This window comes from Euprymna scolopes, chromosome 14 (genome assembly GCF_053919585.1).
Source record: "Euprymna scolopes isolate OS-2025 chromosome 14, ASM5391958v1, whole genome shotgun sequence".
Taxonomy (NCBI): Eukaryota; Metazoa; Mollusca; class Cephalopoda; order Sepiida; family Sepiolidae; genus Euprymna; species Euprymna scolopes.
The window spans coordinates 7,104,090-7,113,435 of NC_136495.1; the positions used below are offsets into that span (position 1 = coordinate 7,104,090).

Here is a 9,346-nt window from a genome sequence, read left to right on the forward strand (position 1 = left end):
ACTGATTTTATTAACTATGGTAACATTTATTTCTTGTATATTTATTTTTTCGGGTTGTCGTTTATTGGCTTTTCTGCTAAACACTCTTACTAAATAATATCGACGAAATATCGAAAAACAAAGAAACAAAAACAGTTTTGAAAAATAATGAAGCTTTACTTACTTTAGTAAAATAATCCGAAACAGCAAAAATGGGATATTAAAAAAGTAACCACGTAATTACTTTAGTTTTTAAAGCAAAGAATCGATATAAATATGAATAAGAAGAAAATGGCGCCCTTTTCAAGCAGAACAGCTTCGTTTCAGTTTTATAGTATTGAACGGTGTAGTATTGCGCCGTTGGATTCAGGGTTGTACTATTGTAATGTAAAGTACACGCAGAAAGGGTTGTAATCAACTGAATTCCTTCTAGTACACTGACAAAAAAGCTTAAACAGATATATAAATATGTAAATCTTTTTAAAAAGACATGTAATCACGTGAACAGGATTATTCCTTCTTTTGACACGATAACAAGTAACGTTCTTATTTTTTATCATTTATCTATTTATCTATTTTCGGAAGAGTGCCATGTGCAAGAGGAGAAGGAAAAAAACAGAGTTATGCAAAATTCGTGTCGAGAATTGTCTAAAGTTCCGACTTTTTTTGGGGGGGGGGCTTTCACTTTAATAAGAACGTGAATGCATGAGGTGAATTTATTCAACACAATATGATTGAACTCAAAAAAATAAATAAAAGTGAATTAAGATTAAAGTTAAGGTGTTATTGTGGGCCCTCACCCCTTTTTAAAAAAACTTGTTAAACTTTGTGACATATTTACATTCTATGGAGATCAGGTGCGAACGAACACACAATAATTTTATTATACCATATTTCTTCAAACTGAAACATAATTATCAAAGTATACTTACGCAAATAGATATGAAAAGTCTTTGTTAAAGTTTGTGCCATATTTCCATGGAGTACAGGCGCGAACGCAGACCCCACAATTTTATTATACCATCCCTATTTAAGTTGAAACATACTTATCAAAATATTCTCATGTACATCTATATCAAAAACACTTGTAAACGCTTTTTTTTTCATTCTTATTTCCATACTTTGGGGGCCAGGTGCGAAAGCAGACCCCACAATTTTTATGAACCGCCGTTCTGCCAGATCAAACATACCCATTCCTGTGTCTCGATACATCTTCTATCATTATATGTAATCAATTTTTAAAATAGTCAACCATATAGGAGCCTATTCGTGACCAGACACACACACAGACGTTCAGCTTTATATTATAGATTTATATATATATATATAGAGAGAGAGAGAGAGAGAGATAGATAGATAGATAGATAGATAGATGCATGTGTATTTTATGACATATTTTATAAGAAGAGAGATATATTTCCTCTACCTCCATGAGATGTCATAGACAGAAATAGATTCTATCCCCAACCAAACCCAAAACATCATCATCTTAACAAGTTAATATCACATTGAAACTCACCAATATAAACAGTTGGAAGTCTCACATAAACTGATTTAAAAATAATAGTATGGATTTTTAATCATGTGACTCTTATGACTAATAAGTTTGCTTCATTCACTGAATGAAGCTACAATTAAAACATGCTTTGCATGTGTAGCCATGCCATGTTTGTATAAATAAAAATTAGGACTCTTGCAGAATTTTATATGGATCCTATGGATTTTCCATCAATTATGGTTCGAACTCGACCAACAGTCACCGGATTAAACCAAGCAAAGTAACAGACGCAAATGAATTTCAAAACAAATAAACCGGAAAAAAATAGAAATACAATAAATAAACAATAACAAAAAACCTACTGTAAATTTACTGAATATATGTATATTCATTTTTTCAAGAAAAGTTGCATTTTGTACTGTAATAAAAGTGTTTTCCTTAACCGAAAATTGTTCGGTGAAAGTACCTTTTTTTTTCAATAAAACTTACATTTTTTAAGAACATTGATAGTAAACATTTTTTTGTTTGTTTGTAAACAAAAGTTGTTTTTTATAAGAAAAAAAATGAACGATTTTTATGAAAACTGTCAATTGTTACGTGAAAGTAAAGATTAGTTTGTTTTTCAATATATATATATATATATGATGAGAATAACATACATATATATATATATATATATATATATATATATATATATATATATATATATATATATATATATATATATATATACATGACGAAATAGAGAAATAAAAAGGAACAAACCGAGTTATGTATTAATCAATGTTTCGTCTTTATTTTGAAATAAGTTTCGCAATAAATACGACACGTCGGTGAACACATAACTCGGTCTTTACCTTCGATTTCTCTTTCTCTCTCTTTCTTTCTCTCTCTCTCTCTCTCTCTCTCTCTCTCTCTCTCTATATATATATATATATATATATATATATATATATATATATATATATATTTCTAATTTTAATTACACACACACATATATATATAAAAGCTTAAGTACTCAATATATATGTATATAACATTGAATATAATGTGGATTAATTCGTTTTTCTTACTTCAGGTACCGGTTTAGCGGCTTAGACGAGGACACCCAACGTCGTGCAGACAGTTTGTATATGGTGCCTGATTCAGCTGCATATCACAATCAGAAGAGCCAACTTGGTGTTGGGGCAGACATTGGAGATCGTAAGTGTCTAAACAAAAGCAATCCTGGCAAAGCCGCGGACATTTACATCAACGGCCAAAACGTGGTCGACAAGGTGGCAGGCGAAGATGAGGAAAACATCTATTCCGAAATCAGAGCCAAGAATTTCAAACAGACGGATTTAGTTGGGGATGAGAATGGCTACAGTTTCATAAGAATGGACTGCGTGAAAGAATCAGAACCTGAAGAAACAGACCGTGAGGCTGAGACTTCTTTATATTCGTCATTGCATGAAGGTTATTCAAATGGTGGCTCAAATATGCACAAGGGAGATGTGGAAACCATGCATGGTTCAAGGTCAGTGAAGGTTGGTAAAACAGAAGGAAGTAACGATAGCTCAACGATACGATCAAAGAACCGTCGTCATGGCAATACGGATGGTGAGAGGGAAGCACACGACGATACTTGCGATAGTGGCATCTACACATCTATCAACCCAGATTCTGACAAAGACGATGAGCCTTGCTCGGATCCAACTTATGACGAGCCGAAAAATATGAAACAGGTAAATGAAACAAAAATACAGAATGGATCCGATTTCTATGAGAACTGTCGAAGAGACAGTGATAAAAGTAACTATGACATTCCGCGACCACAGGTGGAAGATGAAGATGTCATTTATAGCGATATTTCGTCAACAACATCTCCGACCACTAATATTCCAGTTATCACACATACTTCCTGATTTACATGTTATTTTTTTATCATTTTTTAAAGATTATTTTTATAGATGAAAAGTTATAATGGTCTGTTCCTAATCTATTTCATCCTATGCTAATGTATTTCATTGTCGTACGTTATCACCTTTCACACACATTTTTAAAAAATGAGATCGTCCAATCAGCTAAATAATGATTGGTTAATAATCTTATGTCACTAAATAAATTCCAACTTTAACCTTTTAAAATGAATTGTTCCAAAATCAAATCTCCTCGTCCCATCGACTAAAACAGTTCAATTTTCGACGTTTTTTATTTTTTTTGATGAGGATTTGTTATTCACATTATTTGAATGCATCGGACTCATCATGAGTGTGATTTTCACAATGTTTCGGTCGATGTAACCTTCGACTTTCTTCGGGTGTATTTTGTCGAACTCGGGAATATTTCTATCGAATTGCCAATTACTTAGGACCTCTATCCTGTCATGGCTGACGGAACAAGAGCATGCTACCCCCGTGAAGTAAATAAAGGGTTCCGTTCGAAATTCTGTCCAAATTCCTGAGTTCAACAGACATACTGAGTTTGACAAGATACACCTGAAGAAGGTCGGAGGTTACATCGACCGAAACGTTGTGAAAATCCCAATGAAGATGAGAATAGTAGTCCGATGAATCGAAATAATATGAGTCTAATTTTTAATAAACACATTTCAAAAAATGACATTCGTTTGATTTGGAGACTATGGTAATTAAATGAATACAATTTTAAAGAACGAAAGAAAAGACATACTCATTTTATTTATTTAAAGAATATTTAACTGGGAATGAAAATTATTTTTAGGGAAGAAGAAGAATGCAATATTATTTTAAGAAGGAATTTCATCATTATACAGATTGTTCTAGAAACCACCATGGAATTCCCATGGACTTTCACTCGTTAATATCAATATACAGACCTTCCATTCAAATCAATATAGCCAATATATATACTTTGCTATAGGCTATAGCAAAAGGATTTCCATCTTATTAAATATATAAAATCCTATATTTTCTGCTGTGCACAATACCATGTACAAAAAGCAGTTTTTGTCTCACCAATGTTCAAATCGACTTTTTTCAAATGTTTTCAAGTTTTGGGGATGTAAAAATCAATCAAAATGACAAGATCGATATTGTAACATGAATGAAATATTTGTTTCCGAACGAAATTCTTAAAAACCAACTCGAAGAATATGCTGGAAAATTTTCTTAATGGAAAATAATTGTGCAGTATTTTCACAACTGCAAGTTTTCAATTTCTTTCATAGATTTTAAATCAACAATTAAATTCGAATAACATGGCCTTGGGTCTTCCTTGAATATATAATATTTTGACGCTCAAATAACATGCCTTCCTTGCGTAAATCAAATTCCCGACAGTCGGTTTCATAAAATATTCTTCATCATATTTCAATCTTGCCTTAAAAGGTTCATAGAAGTACCAGTTCTTTGAGTGAGCTAATCTTCACTTTGTTCCACAAATTCAAGCTTTACAAGCCAACTAACCTTTATTTTTATCAAATTCAATAAAAGCTCATGAAAATGCCAGTCTTTTGAGTCAGTCAATGTTCACGGTCTTTATCAAGTTAAAACTTTCTTTAAGAGTTCATTTAAATACTAGTTCTTGGAGCCATCATCAAATTCAATCTTGTCTTTAAAAGTTCATTTAAATATTTTGAGCCATCATTAAATTCAATCTCGCTTAAAAAGATTATGATATTCATTTGAGCCAGCTGATCTTCTCCTTCTTCATCAAACTCAATCTTGGCATAAAAGGTTCATTTAAATGCCAATCCTTTGTGCCAGTTTATTTGGACTTTCTACATCAAATTCAACATTGCCTTAAAAGGATCATGAACGCAGAAAACACATAATTTGTAGTGTTATTTCCTGAAATCGTTACTCATTCTTAAAACTAGCTGTTTGTGCCTAAACTTACTTGATTTTCTCAAAAAACATTCGATATTGGGATCAACCAAATCAGCCACAAGACAGTTCAACAGTATACACTTTGATAAGGAACATAAAATATTCTGTTTCAAAAATTGCTTTTCCAAACTATTTTTTTTTTTGTAAACATTTTTAATTTGTAAATATTTCAAAGTGAAATCAAAGAAGATTTTTGCATTCAAAAATAAAATAATTCCACATTAAAATTCTGATTTGCTTTACAAGCATCTTGAACATTTGATCCAACGAATCTTTACGTTTATCAAATTTAATATTGCCACTTTCATCATCAAATTTAAACTTACCATGAAAGGTTTGTTAAAACCACAGTATTTGAATAAACTGACATTAACCTACTGTCATAAAATTACAAAAAAAAGCATCAGTGAAATGACAGTATTTGAAGCCACCCTTTTTTTCATCAAATTCAACCTTGCTTTAAAAATATTATAAAAATGATATTCATTTGAGCCAGTTGGTCTTCACCACCATCAACCTCAATATTGGTATAAAAGATTCAATTAAATGCTAATCCTTTGAACCAGCTGATTTGCATTTTCATTTCAAACTTAAACTCGCCTTAAAAGGATTATGAAAACGCAAGTCCTTTAAGTCAGCTGATCTTCATTAAATTAGAACTTGCTTTAAAAGAATCATTGATGTTCCATCTCTTTGAGCTAGCTGATTTTCATCTTCTTCATCAAACTCAATTTTGCCTTAAAAGAACTATGGAAATGACATTCATTTGAACCAGCTGATCAAACTCAATCTTGCCTTAAAAGGATCATTTTAATTTGTAATGTTTTTTCCTGAATTTTTTAATCATCCATAGAACGAGTTGTTTGTGTCTCAACTTGATTTTCTCTGAAAAAAAAATTCCGAAATTCAGATCAATCGAAGCAGATGTATAGTTTATACTATGAACAGAAGCATAAAATACGCTGTTTCAAAATAAATGTTTTTTTTTAACTAATATCTTTTTGTAAATGTTTTTCAGTTGTAAATATTTCAAAGTGAAATCCAAGATTTTTGTGGTTAAAAATAAAAAATTCAACACCATTAAAATAATTCTTTCTTTCACATCCTCTGTTTCTGTTTTTTATTCAACACCATTAAAATTCAACACCATTAAAATAATTCTTTCTTTCACATCCTCTGTTTCTGTTTTTTTATTATTTTAAAACTCTGAAAACATGTCATATTTTTTAATTAATTTGGAAATGAATTTTCTCTAACATATTGTTATAGCCGACATTTTTATGTAGAATAAAGATATAAAAACAAAAAGAATCAGGTAAAGTAATAATATATTTCTGGTTGGATTTGAAAATATAAATAAAAATACAGTTTTATAACTTTTTTTATGTAATCAAAATAATGCCCGCAAGTGATACAATTTTGCTTGTGTTGTATTGCTCTATCTAGTATATTGAGCTTTCTATGTCATCGATATATATATATATATATATATATATATATATATATATATATATATATATATATATATATATAATATTTATCGCTGGCGTTTTATATATATGCTTGCAGGCCGCCTGGCGTTGCTCGGTCGTAAAATATGCATAAATATTATATTTTTATTCATACAGAAACTGAGACATGTGCATGAGAGTATTACGTTTCTCATCAGATGAAGAGAAAGACCAGAATTATACAAAATGCAAATATAGAAGAAACTGGCTTCTGTCCCTTTTCCTCCTCTGATGAGAAGAATTTAACTTCGAAATGCGATGGCTTAACGAGTTTTTTTCTTAATTTTTCCCTTTAACTTTTCTTTGTTGTTCTGATAATATAATAAAGTTATATGAAAATTTTATTCCCCATCTTTCATTTAATATTGTGTGTGTGCGTGTGTGCGTGTGTGTGTTTGTGTGTGTGTGTGTGTGTGTGTGTGTGTGTGTGTGTGTGTGTGTGTGTGTGTGATGGGAAATCCACTGTTTGAAAAGCACTCCATATTAAGAATTTAAGATTAAACGGCCGAAAGACCAGACGAGTGCAAAATTGATTTTAATAAACATTTCTATTTATTAAATAAAATTGAAATTGAAAAAAAATTTTTTTTTTTTTTCAAATTTTCTAATAATAAAATATTCTTCTTCAGGAAATATAGACAGTTTTTTTTGTTTTTTGTTTTTTTTTGGGGGGGGGTTCTCACGTATCATAGTGGAGATAAAACCCGGCACGTCCTCAGAGGTTGGAAATTGGATTGAATGATGTTTTAATGTCCAATAAAAGGGTTAACGTTGGTCGAACGCATGGATATAAGTTTAGTGGTTAAAGTTAAATTCTGAAAATAAAAATATAAACACATATATTCGAATTAAGAATTTATCGTTTGACACAAAGAATATATAGAGGAGAGTTATGTTAATTTCCTTACTCCGTGGATTTTCAATACTGGCTTATATCATCAGAGGAAATGAAATGCAATTAGCAAAATGTTCAGCTGTAAATAAACAAGTATTTTGCTTTTCAACACATATATTGAAAATGTTATTTGAGTGGTGAATAATAGTTATAGGAAAAGGAATTTCATACAACCTGGGCAGTCTATTATCGGAAAGAACTCAATATCTTCCGGGGTATTATTACCAGGTCGGAGGAATAGTGGTCGGGGGAGAAGCTAGCAATCCTATATAACAAGAATGTTTGGTTGCTCCATACTGTTATTCCGAAGGGTATACCAAGCGGCCGTCTCCATGCTAGGATCACCCTGAAAGTATTACCTCAATGTAATATCTGACAGGGTATTTCACTTGAAACTTACCTCGCTTATATATATATATATATATAAAATATATTTTAGTCATCGACATACAGTCCTGTTTTGTTGTATCACAACTCATCAGTGCCGCTAGACTAACACCTATCCCAAGCCAAGGATCGAACCTGGAACTGTCGTGATGACAGTCGGCAGTTCCAACCCTTGACTACGGAAGCGGTGCCTGCAACTAATCTGTCCGAATGTCTATTTAAATAAACATCCGTCCGCCACTCGTAAAGTGTTCAAATGTTTGTTTGTAAACAAACCGCGAGCTTCGCATTTTTTCAGCTAAATTAAGTAGCGAGTTAGATTATTTATGATAGTGCTCGACCCAAGAGGGGGGCTTTATAAAATATATTTTAGTCATCGACATACAGTCCTGTTTCGTTGTATCACAACTCATCAGTGCCACTAGACTAACACCTATCCCAAGCCGAGGATCGAACCTGGAACCGTCGTGATGACAATCAGCATTTCTACCCCTTGACTACGGAAGCGGTGCCCGCAACTAATCTGTCCAAATGTCTATTTAAATAAACATCCGTCCGCCACTCGTAAAGTGCTCAAACGTTTGTTTGTAAACAAACCGCGAGCTTCGCATTTTTTCAGCTAAATTAAGTAGCGAGTGAGATTATTTACGATAGTGCTCGACCCAAGATATATATATATAATATAAAGCTGAATGTCTGTATGTGTGTGTGTGTGTGTGTGTGTGTGTGTATGTCTAGTCATGAATAGGTTCCTATATGGTTGACTATTTTAAAAAACTGATTACATATAATGATAGAAGATGTATCGAGACACAGGAATGGGTATGTTTGATCTGGCAGGACGGTGGTTCATTAAAATTGTGGGGTCTGCGTTCGCGCCTGGTCCACAAAGTATGGAAATAAAAAATGTAAAAATTAAAAAAAAAAACGTTTACAAGTGTTTTTGATATAGATGTACATAAGAATATTTTGATAAGTATGTTTTAACTTAAATAGGGATGATATAATAAAATTGTGGGGTATACGTTCGCGCCTGGCCTCCATAGAATTGAAATAGGCACAAACTTTAATAAAGACTTTGCATATCTATCTGCATAAATATACTTTGATAATTGTTTCAGTTTAAAGAAATATGGTATAATAAAATTATGGGGTGTTCGTTCATGCCTGACCTCCATAGAATGGAAATATGTCACAAAGTTTAACAAGGTTTTTTAATTTAAAT

The 9,346-nt window shown here is 31.9% G+C and overlaps 1 protein-coding gene across 2 annotated transcripts in view; it reads left to right on the plus strand.

Annotated features, from left to right (window-relative positions):
- The window catches only part of LOC145292858 (uncharacterized), a 68,165-nt gene extending 61,736 nt beyond the window's left edge, over positions 1–6,429 (plus strand). For both annotated transcript variants that reach the window (XM_080138961.1, XM_080138962.1), the window contains one exon: positions 2,556–6,429. In XM_080138961.1, coding sequence (XP_079995087.1) covers positions 2,556–3,384 — 829 coding nt within the window. In that variant the 3' untranslated portion in view covers positions 3,385–6,429. The remainder of the gene's footprint in view (positions 1–2,555) is intronic.
- The last annotated feature ends 2,917 nt before the right edge of the window (positions 6,430–9,346 follow it).